Source organism: Astatotilapia calliptera, chromosome 23, assembly GCF_964374335.1.
Source record: "Astatotilapia calliptera chromosome 23, fAstCal68.1, whole genome shotgun sequence".
Classification (NCBI taxonomy): Eukaryota; Metazoa; Chordata; class Actinopteri; order Cichliformes; family Cichlidae; genus Astatotilapia; species Astatotilapia calliptera.
The window spans coordinates 27,695,168-27,711,282 of NC_137443.1; the positions used below are offsets into that span (position 1 = coordinate 27,695,168).

The window sequence follows — 16,115 nt, forward strand, 5'->3', positions numbered from 1 at the left end:
GCGTGTCCCTATCGGCTCTCACGGATGTGAAACCGCATAGGTCTACATTAGCCTGTGGCGTTAGCTCGGTTAGCCACGTCTCCGTGAAGATAAACAAGCTACACTCACGGTAAGCTACACTCTGTAACGAGTTCACGTTGCCCATTAACTGTCGGGATTGATGGTTTGAATCGCCTCCGGTGATCCGCTCTCCTCGCTCCAGCTTTGCAGCCTCTGTAGCTCCTCTTTATCTCAGCCGGGATGTTGTGTCGCATGCCGATCTGTCCCTTTGTTCTTAGTGCCAGCAGCTCCGCTCTCGAATAGATGAAGGAGCTGGTTCCAGAAGTTTTAAAAAGTGCATTAATTCAATTCAATTCAATTCAATTTTATTTATATAGCGCCAAATCACAACAAAAATCGCCTCAAGGCGCTTCATAGATACAGAGAAAAACCCAACAATCATATGACCCCCTATGAGCAAGCACTTTGGCGACAGTGGGAAGGAAAAACTCCCTTTTAACAGGAAGAAACCTCCGGCAGAACCAGGCTCAGGGAGGGGTGGTCATCTGCTGCGACCGGTTGGGGTGAGAGAAGGAAGACAGGATACAAGACATGCTGTGGAAGAGAGACAGAGGTTAATAACAAGTATGATTCAATGCAGAGAGGTCTGTTAATACATAGTGAGTGAGAAAGGTGACTGGAAAGGAAAAACTCAATGCATCATGGGAATCCCCCGGCAGCCTACATCTATCCGGTTGTTCAGTGATGACGCGACGAATCTTACTTCCGGGTCTAAAGTAGTCTGCGTTTAATATGGCTTTTGTGTTGTTAACATGTTTAATGTTATGTATTTTCTTCTATTTGATCTCAAAAAGCTCCTAAAACAGTCAGTGATCACTGTTGACCTCCCTCGGCTTTTATTACCGCTAATCATTTATTTAAGCTCAGTTTTTAAAACCTTAGGATGTAACTACAGCCCAGCCCATGCAGCAGTATATGAATGACTAAGCTCGTATTGTGGATGGATTATCTCAGTTGTTCTCCTGGCTGAAGTTTGGTCCTTTTACAGCATCCTGCCATGCGATTACATTTGTTCCTGACCACCGAGAACACTCACGTTAACTTTTATCGAGTGGAAAAAAAGTTAGCTTGTTTATATTATGCTAACATAGCTGTGTCGCTAGCGGTCACGTAGCACATCATTATATACCAGCTAGCCCAACTTCAGTAACCCTACAAACATCACTGCTGTTTAGTTTTCTGTCTTCATTTATGCTGGAAGTGATAACAGAGCTGTACGTTTTAATTTGTTTCCAAAACCCCGCAGTCAGGACATGCTATATTGTATTTAGATAGAAGCTAGCGAGCTAACTTCCTGTTAACTTCTAACTCCGTTAAATGTCATAAATTCCGTTTTCATGGATGCCTGGATGTTAAACTCAATTGTTACACCTGGTAGAGCAGAACGCTGATCATTTTATTAAAGATGAAAGACTTTAGACAGTTTTTCAACTCTCAGTAATGCCATAGTGATCGTTTGATATATGGACCTGCAGCGGAGTTTAGACCCAGACACGGCTAGTGACGTCAGACTGAACAACCGGATTGCAGCATAACTAAGGGAGGAGCATTATCCATCTTGTATCACTATATCTAAGAGGTATAAGTAGAGTAACTAGAGGAAGGTGAAATAAAGTTTTAAAGCCTAGTCTAAAAAAAGTTAAAGTTAAGAAAAAGGTGCGGTGTTGCAGAGCTACTTGGAAAGGCTGCCGTCACTCCAGCGCCATCTTGTATATGTTGTGTATAATTGTCTTATTCTAGCGATATTTCCAAGAAGGAAGAAGGCTCTCTTGGTAAATAACTTGCCAGCCTATTAAAGTCCTACATTTTGAGTTAAACTACACATGGAGGTGAATAATAGTTACTTTCTTCTTCTGACTAATGTTTTCTCCAAGCTGTTGGTCCTGGTTTAACTCAGACTTTCCTTTTCTGTCTTTTTTTTTCTCTTTAAGGTACATCATCTGTGGTTGCTGTGCATTCCACAACTCAACGAGCAATAAGGACTAAACCCCACGATGGCGTGCCCAACTCTGTTGGCCCTGACTGTAAGAACCCTTTCAAGGTGATGATGGCAGGCGGACAGCAGCAGCAGAGGCTGTATCCACCCCAGGAGTTGGGTGGAGCCCAGCAGCCAGAGCATTACCCTGGGTACCCCAGGCTGCAGAGGCTGGGCAGCGGGGAGCCAGGCCCTAAATCCCCTTACCGGTCCGGGTATGGAGGCATGTTGAGCCCACCTCCATCTGGTGCTAAGCTTTATGGAGATGGCTCGCAGTCTCCCAGTACAGAAACTCTGGGCAGCCCTGAGGGCTTTACAAGGACCAATCCTTGTGGGTTTCCAGGAGGCGGTAGCCCTGGCTCAGCCTCTATCCACGGAAACACTAGGACACCTCTTTCCCCGCCTAGTGTGATGCTTCACGGCTCCCCAGCGGGCCAGCCATCGTGTGCCATGACAGGAAGGACTAGCACGCCCCTCTCCCCAACGGCCACTGCCAAAAGCCCTGTCATTAACATGAACATGCCGCGGGGGAACTTCCCCCCTGGTATGGATATGCCCCGTGCAACATTTCACCATAAAACACAGCCCCCTGTGCACCCTGTACCGCCCCCTCCATCCATACCGCCATCCTGTGCCCTCCAGAAAAGGCAGTTAACGTCTGAAAAGGACCCCTTAGGCATCCTGGACCCCATCCCTAACAAGCCAGTCAGCCTGACTCCCACCAATGCCCCAACACCCTCCAACTTCCAGCCTAACATCCACTCTCAGGTACCAGTGATGAATGTAAACATACCCCCTCCCGCCATTGTTCCCTTGCCAAGCAACTTACCGTTACCCACAGTGAAGCCTGGGCCTGTGGGTCATGGTGGCCATGTTCAAAGGACTCAGCAGGGTGGTCCGGCTTCCTCCATGTCTCCCTCCCCCGTTACCTCACCTGTCCACATGGCTGGGCCTGCGCTTGGGAGAATAGAGGCCTCCCCTCATCGCTCGCGTTCATCCTCCACCTCCTCTGACCACGGTAACTTTGCGATGCCCTCGGGACATCAGGCCCCGTGTGGCACCATAAAGGTTCCTCCTCGTTCCCCTCGATCAGCTATGGGGTCTCCCAGGCCCGCCATGCCCTCCAGCCCCTCCACTAACAAAACCGATGCACTCCATCAGTACAAAGACTCCCAGCTGCTGCCCGGTATGGCAAATTCAATTGGCGCCCAGCAGCACGGCAATCCCATGTACTCTCCAACCTCTTCCTCCTCCTCGTCATCTTCTCTGGCCACGCCCAGTGCTTCCCAGAAGGGTCACCCGGGACTCCTGGGGATGCCCCTCAACCAGATCCTCAACCAACAGAATGCCGCTTCCTTCCCCGCCAGCAGCCTCCTGTCAGCCGCAGCCAAAGCACAGCTAGCAAATCAAAACAAACTCAGCGCTGCTGGCAACAGCACTACTGGCATGGCTGCTGGTGGTGTTGGTATGTCAGGCATGGGGGCAGGTGGCGGAGGTAATGGAGGGGGTGGAGGGCATCCTGGCCCCGTGAGTGGCCCTCGAGGCATGGAAGGACACAGCACTTTAAATCCCATGCTCCCGCCAAACTCCACCATGCTGCTCAACACTCCTGAGGGCCAGAGCGGCCGGGCAGCTCTCAGAGACAAGCTCATGGCCCAGCAGAGGGATCCCATGCGCAAACGAAAGCAATCATCCGGGAGCGGTGCCGTAAACCATGACAACAACATGGTGTATAGCATGCTCAGCAAGCCAGGCATAGGAGGACACCACATGCCGGGCCCCAGTGCCACTGAGCAGCTACGAAAAGTGGGACGACTCGGAAACCTTCACCCGAACACCTCCATGGCCCAGCTTCTTCAGTCCATGAGCAGCCACAGTTCTCACAACCTGGCAGGCAGTGGTCATCGTCCAGGTCTAAACCCCGGACCGGCATCCGGCGCTTCAGGAGTCGCACCGCTACACTACAACGACAATACCGGCATGGTCCCCGGTGGCACTCAGCAGAACCTCCTTGTCCAGCAGAGGCTGCGGGGTCCAGGGGAAACCCTGCAGCACTGCCAGAACATGGACACCTCTGGGGGCCACTTGGGCCCACGTCCAGGCCAGTTCCCGGACATGATGGCTCAGATGCAGGCATCCTCCATGAGTAACTGTGGGCCTATGGGGCCAGGCGGCACACTGGTGGGACCTGACGGCATAGCGCTGGGGCGCCCAAACACTAACCCCCCACCACTATCGCATCCTGGCCCCCACCCCTCACAGCTTCATAGCATGGGACGGACTAACATGGTGATTCCACATGGAGGTGGTGATGGAAGCTGTACCCAGAGCGTCTCCGAGACAGGTGAGATGAGATTAAACCTACTTCTAGCTGTATGACAGGTAGAAACAGGAGGAAGGTATGGAAAATGCTGAACATCAATAATCTTAATGTTTATTCAGGATTCATTACAACCTGTCACATTGTTCAAAACCTCCATCTAGGTAACACCATCTCTATCAAGGTATGATTTTATGCAATCTCAAACTATAAGGGAAGACGTTACTAGAGTGTCATTTACTGCCATGTATGTTGAATACTCTGGTGCTACGAAAGAAGTGAAATCTTTATCATTCAGAAGGGATGCATTTAATCTCCCATCGTGGCCTGTGTTCCAGAGAAGTACTAGTGGGGAATGGTCTGACAATGTGATTGGGATTAGGGCTGGGCAATATGAGGAAAATCTAATTTGATATTTCTTGGCTACATCACGATACACAATATATATCACGATATGGTTAAATAACCTCCAAAAAACAAATGTTATTTTAAACCACATAGTGCCTAAAATTGCACTGGTATACTCATTCAAATCAGCCATTCAATGTTTGTTTGTTTTTTTAATTATCCGTTCGCAGCATGTGGGAGGGAGAAAAAAACCTTATAGTGAATTACATGCAGACAGCTTAATATTGCCATGGCAATTTATACTCGATGGTTACGATAAAGCCATTTTAACCATCGTGCATAGAAAAACTTGCAATACATCAAGTATATTCAGTCCCTAATTGGGAGAATCTCAACATTTTTAATTTTATATATCTCTACTTGTGAGGTGAAAAATAAGTCTGTTCTAGTGTAGGAACAGTGCCTACTTGGGTAAAATGTGAAACTCCTTCTTTTAGGAAACTTAGACCTTCAGACATCCACCAGGCCTGCTTCTGTAGCTTAATATTCAAGCGTATTCTACTTACTAGGGGTGGGGGGGGGAAATCGATACTGTGTAGTATCGTGATATTTTGTTTGCTAATAATGTATCGATATAGGGACAGCAGAAATCGATATTTTGTTACAAAAAAGGTTTTTGTGGACTGGAACACGCTCTGACTTCAGAGCATGTTGATCCTTTTTCTGAGCAAGAATCCTGACATTCCTTCACTGTCCAAATGTGTTTAACTTTTTTTTTGGCAGCAATAAACATGACAGTTTACTTATTTTATTTAAGACATGTTTTATTTTAATTAAGTTTAAAAACCTTTTTATTTAATGTAAAATTATATTTTGTTTTAACTCATTCACTGCCATTGACGTCTATAGCCGTCAATTGCAGTGAATGAGTCAATGGGTTTAACTCATTCACTGCCAATGGCTGGCAGTGAATGAGTTAATTTACTTTCAAATTCTTCAGTTCCTGAATGGGCTGCATAGTTTTCATAAATTGCATAGTTCAGAATAGCTATAATTGTACCAGATGGTTGCATTCAGTTAAGTTGGACTAGACTGTAATACAAACCGTTCAGTTTGTCAACAATAAAACTGACTGAAATGAGAGAAAGACTGAGTGTGAGACTTTGATATTAGATAAAATGAATATTGATAAAGTTTACCTTTATGTACAGAATCTGAATATCGCAAAATATTTTTAAAAAATTGCAATAATATCGTATCGTGCGTTAAGTATTGTGATAATATCGTATCGTGGGATGTATGGTGATTCCCACCTCTACTACTTACCTGTGATAAGGGAGCCCTAGAGGTTGGTTACCAGTCTAATGATTCAGACATCACACAATGAAAATCTTCCCTCATCAGCAACAGGCCTGAGCTATAGCTGATATTCATTTTAAATACATGTTTGACAGAGCCTAGGGCATCCTCACTGGGAGCATATATGTTGACAAGGCATACCTCCCATTCGTCAATTAATCTGTTCAATAAAATGTTATCTTCCCTCAGAGTTTCTGTAAAATTAACTTGTCTGTGGATGAGTATAGCTACACCTATTTTTCTTCCTGATTAAGGTAAGAAAAAACACACTTTTTCTGCCCAGGACGTTTTTTTCAGGTGTGTTTCCTGCAGTGGTGCTATAGAGACCCTTAACATTATAACTTAAAACTTTTAATCCATCCATTGTCTATAGATAAAATAATATTCTTTTTGGAGAAGAGGATTGGGGTAGGAGGGTGAGCCTCGAAAGATGCACTGCTGACTGGGCTGGGAGTTCCATGACTTTCAAAAGTGGAGGTAAAGGGGATCTATAGGCTAATTTCAAAGGGAAAGTACATTCTCTGGGAGTTCGGTATGTACCTTTGGGTTGAGTCACGAAGAGAGATTTATAAAAATGGTGGAAATTTAAAAAAAGAAAAAAAGGCAAACACGGTCTTGTGATTCTAGTGGACCTGCTAGCTTTAGCTGTGTACTTGTATTTTTGCAGTTTTTCTGCTTTCATGTTTAGGGAACCGAGAACCGTTTTCCAAGCGATCTATTTAAGGAAAAATGTGCCTAATAACACAGATAGAAACAGAATAACCTCGGTTTACATCCCTTACTCCCCTCCCTGCGATAATCTCGATTAAGATGTGGTTTCTATGGTTATGAGCGAGCTAAAACCGAGGGATTTAGGTGATAGGCCCTGAGCTTAGACCGTCAGGTTCCTCCAGTATCTCCGAGCTAATGAGCGGGAGCCCCCTCATCCTTTGGAAGGCCGGGCTAATTGTCAGTCAGCCAGTGTTTCCCTTTGTTTTATTTGTATGCTAGCATCAGTCAATGGTGTAAGGAGATGGAAATGGGATCTGCATCACGCTTTAAGGGAAGCAACCCAGATAGGGCGCTCTAAAGAGCTTCTCCCAGCAAGCCGGTCGCTATAGTAACGATAGACCCTGAATGGAGACCAGAGTGAAGCCTTTGATGAGGGTTTAGGCCTGTGTGTGTGTCTGTTGCTGCTTGTGTATTACAGTGTGTGTATGTGCATCTGTTTATTTGTGTGTGTATGAGTGATTGTATGTTTTTGAAACTGCTGAAAGAACCTACATCTTGTATTTTTAATTTTTTTTATTTCCCCCTCCTCTTTCCTGCCTGCTGAGGGGACTGGACTTCGAGTTTATGTATTCATTGTGTGTCCATGTGTCCTCGTATGGTTTATAATGGCAATATCACCAAGGGCTGCTGCAGGCCACCTGTTCTTATCACCAGGTGCCCTGTTGGTCTGATTTTTTTTTTTCCCCCTTCCCAAAGTCAACTCATTGAAATTCAGGCGGTCTTCTGTAGGCCATGAGATAGGGATGGGAGGAGAAGCATATGTTTAAATTAGATTAATTATAGCCTGAGGTTTGGTTTCAAGTCTTCAGAGTCAAAAGTACTGTTTAATTCTTCTTTTAAGTACTTAAAATAAGAATTTTAAAAAAGAATGACAAGTCATCCAATCTGACCTCCTCAGAATCTGATGGATTTTTTGTTCAGTTATTTTTTAGTATATTTAATGTAAATTTTTACTTTCACATTAGGAAAGGATGCGTACTAGGAAGGATATACTATACTAGGTTGAAATGTGGCTCATTTTAATTATTCTTTCCTGCATACAGGATATTCACATGGAAACACTGAGGCTTTGTTAAACTACAGCAAAATTAATTTTCCACTTAGTTTCAGCATGATTATTTCTATATCCTGCCCTGAGAATTAGATTCATACTGGAGGAATCACAGATACAAGATGAGCCTGATATTTAAATGTAGGGCAAAAAGAAGACCTTTCACATGCTACAACTTGCTTTGACTAGACAAGTATCCTACATGGGGTGATATGAGCCTTGGAGTTTGGCTAAAATTCACTTTTTTAAGTTTCTCCATTCAGTTATCATGAAACTGATCCTGTATTCAAGGGTGTGAACTGCTTGTGTCTGTTTCTTTGCCTTGTAGACATTGAACTGGAACTATTTTGGCTGTTTGAACTATGATATGGGGATATTTTAAGCAAGAGTTCTTCAGATCTTCTATTTATGAGAAGCGGCCAATTAAGACAAAGTTCAGGGCTTTACACACTGGCCACGTGAAATCTGTGCAAATAATTTGTGTGTTCAGAATATATTTTGGAGTTGCCTATTGTTAATAAAGCCCTTCATACGGACCACAGAACGTAATTGTGTCACAACAAACAAAAGAGTTCAGATTTCTTTAAAAAGGGGGGGTGGGGTAAAAGGGGAGTTATTCCTTCCCACTGTTGCCAAATGCTTGCTCATAAGGGGTTGTCTAATTGTTAGGGTTCTCTCTAGTATTGTAGAGTCTGTACCTTACAGTAATAATTGCCATATCACAGCTGTTGTTGTGATATGTTGTGGCTCCATTTTCTTAAGCACTCCATTGAAGCAGTCTTTTAATGCAGACACTAAACACCTTTCTGTTGAAATATTTCAGTTTCACAGTACTGAGGAACATTTTAGCTATGTGGATAAACAGAATGACTCCACCAAGGATCAGTGTAACAATAGAGATTATTTTGAGCTGTGACTCATGTAAAGCTACTCTAACAGAGTCCAAAAATAAAAATGTGCAGCGAAAAATGAGCGTAAAGGTGATGTTTTGGTGAAAAATTGTAGGAAAATCTCCCAGTTCATGCAAGCTTTGCTCCGACTGTCAGAAGATGAAACCAATCCTGCAAGCTGTTTGGAAACAGAGGACTATATTCCACATTATAATTGAACCAGCATGTAGGCAGGTCTGACTCAACACCATATGGAGTACAACACTGCAGAAGAGGAGAAGCAGCCTGTTGCCTCCACCTGTTGCTTGTTACGTCTGTTTTCTATTAGTTGAGATTATGTTGCCACGTTTTACTGTTTTTCTACTAATTTCCACTGAATAAGTTCATTTGGTTTCCTGGATGGTCTGCTGTTGTTAACCTGCTCAGGGTGCAGAAGATAGCCTCAAGTGCCCTTTGTGCCATCTGCTTTATAATGCCTCACGATGCATCTACAGCTGTGTTTCCCACACTAGATCAGAACTAAAAATATTCTGTGATGCTTGTGAACCTTTAATCAAAATCTTGGTCATCACATGAGCCCCTCAAGTTGCCCCATGTTGCAGAGCGAGTGCTTCCAGTTTGCAAGGCCAGTCATTATTGGGCTTTAACACACCAGCCAATCAGGGTTGTAGTTGATCGTTTTCTTTTTTGTGTGTGTAAAAAGCACAGGGAGTTTAGCTGGATTTTAGCTGAATGTATATCAGTACATTTGACAGGGAATTTCTTGTTCTGCTCAGTAGATGCCTGCTGTATAATTACTGCAAGAGAAGTTCAGCATTAATGTTTTTAGTGATCGTTAAAGGTTTTCTGAATGCTTCATTTTGTTTTTTAATGTCAGAGAAGAGGGTTAAACAACATGAAATTAAGCGTTATGCAACTCATATTAGACTATTATAAACATTTTTTGAATGATAGTTGAGCATACTTACAGTGCTATGAAAATTTCCCAATTTCTTAGTTATTGCATTTTTTTTACACTTAGTCCTTAGCCCTGTAACAGACTGGCGACTTGTCCATGTTGTCCCCTGCCTCTTGCACTGTGGTAGTTAAATATAGGCTCCTGGTTTTCTGTGACCCTGAATTGAAGGAGTGACAGGAGATGGTTGTGCCACAACTGGCAGTTGTCTTTGCAGAATTGTTTTAATTTAGCCACTTTGGGTGGTTTTGAAACACGAACAGCCTTTAAGTCCAGGCTTTGACTAGGCCACTCCAGAACCATTTGTGGGTTGTTGTTGTTGTTGTTGGTTTTTTTGCCATTTAGAGGTGGACTAGCTGGTGTGGTTTGGATCATTGTTCTGCTGCACAGCCCAAGTTCGCTTTAGCTTCAGGACAATAACTGATGGTCAGACATTATTATAGGACTGGGCAATATATCGACTTTTTAAATATATCGATATATTTTTAAATGAGATGTGACAATATTGTTTATCGTTCTACGCAACGTTACTCTGCCTCACCTCTCTCCTTCACTAACACAACTCCCCTCCCCCATCGCTTCACCTGCAGGCAACAACAAGATGGACACGGCAGCTATCAAAGAGGAGGTGGTCAGTAAAAAGAAAACATTTGGAGATTACTATTTTAGTGCTGGTATCGTTAATCTCGTTAAAATGACATTAACGCCGTAACTGAATTAACACGGCTAATCTCCGTTAACGAGTTACAGCAGATCGCCCCGTGCGTGGGGCTGCATGGCGTCAATGCGTTAGTGCGGTTAGCTTGTTAACGCGTTGACGCCGTGCAGCCCCACGCACAGGTCCCACGATCCGTCCTCGGGACTTCCAGGTTATGCCACCATGTTTGACTGTTGGTGTGATATTCTTTTTATGAAATACTGTGGTAGTTTTATGTCAGATGCAAACCTTCCAAAAATGTCAGCTTTTGTCTTGTCAGTCCACAGAATACTTTCCCCAAAATCTTGGGGATCATCCAGATGTTTTTTGGCAAATGTGAGATGAGCCTTTATGATCTTTTTTGGTGAACTCTCCCATGGATGCCATTTTTGCCCAGTGTCTTTCTTGTTGACTTGACTCATGAACTCTGACCCTAACTGTGGCAAGTGAGGCCTGCAGTTCTTTGGATGTTGTTATGGGTTTTTTGTGACCTCCTTGGCTATGTCCATATGTATATGGGTTGTTTTTTTTTTTAAATAGGGATTTCTCAGAGTGTGTTTTGAAAAATATCTCAAAAGCTGTGAAAAGTGTGCCAAATCATCAGGTAGTGATATAAAAGTAACCGTGAAGAAATGATGGCTGATTAAAAGCCACAGCGCACAGCCTTTTATCATAAAGGGACATAAAAAACGCACACCTTTGTCCACATGTAAATGCAGAAATGCAGTTTTCTGAAATCTTCACCCTGTCAGGAGTTTTACAAAAGCTCCATTGTCAGTATGCATGAAACAGGCTATGTTTACAAAAAATACCCATGTACATGTGGCTGTAGCAAAGGAGGTCACAAAAGAACTGAAAAGAACATATAAAGAACTGCAGGCCTATGGGCAGAGTTCATGATTCACCCCTGGATGAGTCTTCGATGCACTCTTGGAGTACTTTCGGTAGGTTGGCCACTCCTGGGAAGGCTCGCCACTCTTCCAAGTTTTCTCCATTTTGTGGGTAACGGCTCTCACCGTAATTCACTGGATGTCAATTACTTTGTTTCTCGGCTACTTCTTTACATTGTGTTGGCTAGGAAAACTGAACTTGGAAAAGAACGAGTTAATAAGGTTAATTCATGATAGAACAAAAGGGTCAATTACCTTTTCCCTTAGGGCCACGTAGGTTTGGGTAGCATTTCTCCCTTAATAAATGAAATCATCATATAAAATTTGCTTTTCTGTATTTTTGTCTAATACTAAAAATAGTTTGATTATCTTAAATTTGCACAGTAAGAAATGAATAAGGATTGGGGCATTTTTACAGTTTTTACAGCACTGTAGATGAAGTTATGTTTTGACCACATGCTGAACAAATACACTTTTAGCTTTCAGCTAAAGTCTCATTTATGAATTTTGGCCTTGGAGTTCTCCTGTTGGCAGCGTTACCATTTGGACATTTAGGGGAAATATTCAGTAAATGTTGGTGGGTGGGAGCAGGCTAAATAGTGTTTTTGTCACTGAATGGTGGATGTTACTGTCTGAAGAGCCCTGAAACGCTTTGAAAGTGGCCTAGTCATTGGCGTCTTAGCTTTAGCCTCTGACCATCTGTTTCTATACAGCGTGCAAGCTTTGAACACCCCCCCCCCCCCCCCCCCTTTTCTCCTGCCATCAACAAATACTCCAAAGTTCATTGTAAACCCCTCCCGGTCCCCCCCCCCCCCTTCAACCCAGCTGACCACCGCCCCCATCCCCCAGCAGGCTAAAATCACACCACCCGACCCTCGTAACCCCCCCACCCCCCACCCCCACCCATCCACCACAACTCCCCTACCACCAGCACCACCTCCAAACAAGCTTCCTGGCAGCGGACAGCACCACCAATCATCACTCTGTTGCCAAGGCAACCTCCCCCAGCAACAGCCGTCACTATATCATAGCAGTAGCGGAGAGGACGTGGGGAGGAAGAGGGGGGATGGCCGAGTCGTGGCTCTCAGCATTAAAGAGAGAGTGAGAGAGAGGGGAAGAAAGAAAAGAGGAGGAAAAAAAGGGAGAACACACAGCTGCCCTTCAGCTACGTCGCATCGCACCAGCTGCTCCAGTCGCTGCTCACACACACACACACACACACACACACACACGTCAGGCTGCTGAGATCCTGTATGCGCTCCGGCTTTGTCTACATAACATTGCTGCTGGGCTTTCTCTTCATTCATTGATACATCTGTGGCCTCCGTGTATTTTCCTCATGTTCTGTCCTTGGATGCTTCGCTAACAAGTCTGGCTGTACCGTGCATCTGGCAGCGGGTCCATCTGTTAGCTTTGGGAGCAACAGATTGCTAATGTGGAACTTTGTTTCTTTGATTGTAGAAGCCACGGTCGGGGGACACTTTCTAAGCAACTCATTTTCTAGGTTTAAAATCCACCGAACTGAGAGGTTTATTACACAGATGAACACAAGGGCACAAGAGATTTAAAAAAAAACATGCTACAGCTGCTGAGATTTTTAATTATATTTATGATTTTATTTATACGGCTCTGTTGTTAACAGAGTTACAGAGTGCGTCATTGAATGAAGTTAAAGTATTATGGTGACGTTCCAGAAATACAACTAAAGATAAGGCAGAATAACAAAATATTAGACAGGATTTAAAACACACTACTTTAAGCCTTTTGATAAAATAACATAATATGATGCCATTTAAATGAGAAGTTTGTATTCTGGTTTGATTGGGCAGACTGGTCCACTAATTGGGAGCACTAATGGCAAATTATCTTTGTTTGCTAGCTGAGTTGCTTTCACCAATTTTAGCCCTAGATATACCTTTTATTTAATATTCTCTGTTTCCTGTTTGTGATCTCACCACTCAGTGAGTAGTTGGCGAGTGTTTGCAGGCAAGTTGGCATCTTACCTGAAAACTAGGATTAGCAGGTGAACCTAAATTGCCCAAGGGTGTGAATGTTTGTTCCCTGTGTTGGCCAGGATAGTTTCCAGCTCCCTGCTGTATAAAAGCTGTATAAGCGTTTAAGAAAATGGATGGATGGGTTCTAAAGTAGGAATGTACTCATCTAGTCCAATCCCGACTCAGAGCTGGATTCAGTATAAGGTGGGTTGGCTTCCTAGAGTGCTCAGGTGTAGCAGAGGGTCCGCTTTTCTGTGTGGTCAGGTGAGACGGTATTGCTGAAAAACTCTGACAGCTGTGATGTTGTCACTTGTCCGGTGCTCATTGGAAAAGCTTTTGTTGCACTTTTACGGTAACGAAATGTGTTGACACTGACGTCAGTAGGATTTCACTTATCAGCTCCCCTCTGCAAGTGAGTTTGTGTGCATGTGTGAGGAGGTGGACACACAGCGAGAGCAAGTAAAGGTGAGAGCAGCATGCAGTCACCTGATGATTTTCAAGCAGCATGTTGCGCTATCTGCAAATTAGAGACAGTCAACACTGCACTACAGTGCACCTTAGCACGTGCTCTTTTATTTGAGTTTAAAGAATTATAAGAGGAATGAGTGCCAGTCTGCGGCTGTCTGCTTATTAAATTCAGGTTTTAGATCAGCACTTACAAAAAAAGGTATCAGGTATAAGAAATGAAAAGTTCTTGCAGCGTTTGAATGCAAAATTATTATTAATTTATTAATAATTTGTTATTGATTATTGCACTGTAGAGGCTGGTGAGGAACAACATTTCGTTTCAGCTGTGGATTTCTGTAAATACCATGTGAAATGACAATAAATCCTACAAACTTATATTATCTTAACTGAAAAATGAGAAAAAAAATAGGAAAGCAATCTCCTTATGTCCACAAGAAATAGATGGCCATTTGACGATTGTGTTATCTTATTGGTTAAAACAGGTACTGATTTGCAGTTACAGAAAAATGTTAAAAATTTGGTGATTCCCACCTCTACGAAATACAGTGAAGGCTCCAAACACTGGACCCTTTGGTAGTCTGGCTGGGGGCCACAGGGCCTTTGTTTGACATCCTTGATGTAGGCCATCCATTCTTGTTGATGAATGCAGTGAATATTGTGGATTGTTTTAAAAAATGTAACTAGAATTACACTTCAGCATGCTTTATCATATGTTTTACCAAAAATATAAAATATTGCTTAGTTCCTTAGTCGTGAAGTATCAGTGCTGTCTGTATTAAAATACACACCATGTCTGATGGTTCGAGCTCACCGGCCTCTCCCTGTTGTTTTGCAGGAAACCCCTCGTCACTTGGATGTGGAATGGGCGCTCTACAGCCACATGTCAACGCCGGTGGAGGTCAGATGTACCCGCAGCAGGTCCATCAGGGCATGCAGCAAGCAGTGGTATCTCATCCTGCCTACCAGGGGCAGCAGCACTTCTCCGACAACCCGCCCTACGCTGACAGCAACAACGCCAACTCCGGCTCCATGGCCTGCCTCTACCAGAACTACCAGGTGGAGCAATGAGTCATGTTTTGATCTGTGTAGTATTTCAGATGTTTTAGATGACATTTCTAATCACAATGGCCCCTCTCTGTATCCACAGCAGGGGATGCTGCCACACCCACAATTTGGGGAGGAGCAGCAGCCCCAAGGTGAGGGACTTCCAGCGGGTACGCCTAGCTCTGACAGAGCCCCCGGCGGAGGGCCAGAATCTGTGGACGCCATCTACAGAGCTGTTGTGGACGCAGCCAGCAAAGGCGTGCATGTAACCATCACCACGACAGTGAGCGGGACAACGCAGGCGAGTCCAGTGCACGCCCTCAGTGCCATGAGTGCCTTCACTGCCTCCATAAGGGAACCTGTCAACCTCCCCCAGGCAGTCAGCGCAGTCCTGCATGGGCACCAGGAAGGGGAGACCATACCCCAGCAAGCCAGAGTGCGGCAGGTGAGGCCTGGGCGGGGTCAGAAGAACATGGATCCAGGGAAGAGCACTCCGGATGGCCCTGAAGCCAATGATTACTTCCGTTCTCCTGGACGCGGGACTCCCAGGGGGCAGTGGGACGGGGAGACTCATCATGGGGGAGGCTTTGACAGTCAGAACAACAACAACGCCTGGGGTGGTGAGGAGTTCCTGGAGTGCTCGACCCAAGTAAGGAGTAGTCCCTGCATGGAGAGACCTGCCAGTCTGGCCCCTGCGCCACCCTGCCCCACCGATGGGTCCAACGACCACAGCCTGGTGATGGCCCACGATAAGGCCTACCTCGATGATAGCTTCCGGTTCAACAACTGCGGTCGGGCACCAGCTAACTACAAGGAACGTCTGGAGCAGACGGTGGAACGTTGCGCCCATCTCAACGGCACCACGCCCCACTTCAACACCCGGGGCTACGGAGAAGTCCTGGGCCCTCCACGGCAGGATGACGACCAGTCACCCAGCTCCTCCACGAGCCTGGAGGGCCCTCTGGCTACAGCCAAAGACTACAGCCACTACAACGGCCACTTCAATGGAATGGCGCCCAGCCCTTCGGACACGAAGAGCCTGAGCAGTGAGGAGGACCTCCGGCAGCCAGACTCGCCCTCGTCGGAGCTGCTCCACTACCGGTCCAGGACCTTCAACATGGGAGAGCTGGTCTGGGGCCAGCTGAAGGGCTTCCCGCCGTGGCCTGCAAAGCTGGCCGGGGATGAGCAAGTGCACAGCGCTGCCATGCAGCTGCGGGAGCAGGCCAAGGTGAGGGGCCGGGGTAGTCTGTCACCACCTGTCACCATTTTGCCAGCCAGCGCCTCAGCCTGAGG

At 45.2% G+C, this 16,115-nt stretch overlaps 1 protein-coding gene across 3 annotated transcripts in view; it reads left to right on the forward strand.

The window, feature by feature from the left end:
* mbd5 (methyl-CpG binding domain protein 5) overlaps positions 1–16,115 on the forward strand; it is a 57,343-nt gene that overhangs the window by 34,261 nt on the left and 6,967 nt on the right. For all 3 annotated transcript variants that reach the window (XM_080297613.1, XM_026159964.2, XM_026159965.2), the window contains exons 5-7: positions 1,992–4,379; positions 14,614–14,834; positions 14,926–16,050. In XM_080297613.1, coding sequence (XP_080153739.1) covers positions 1,992–4,379; positions 14,614–14,834; positions 14,926–16,050 — 3,734 coding nt within the window. The remainder of the gene's footprint in view (positions 1–1,991; positions 4,380–14,613; positions 14,835–14,925; positions 16,051–16,115) is intronic.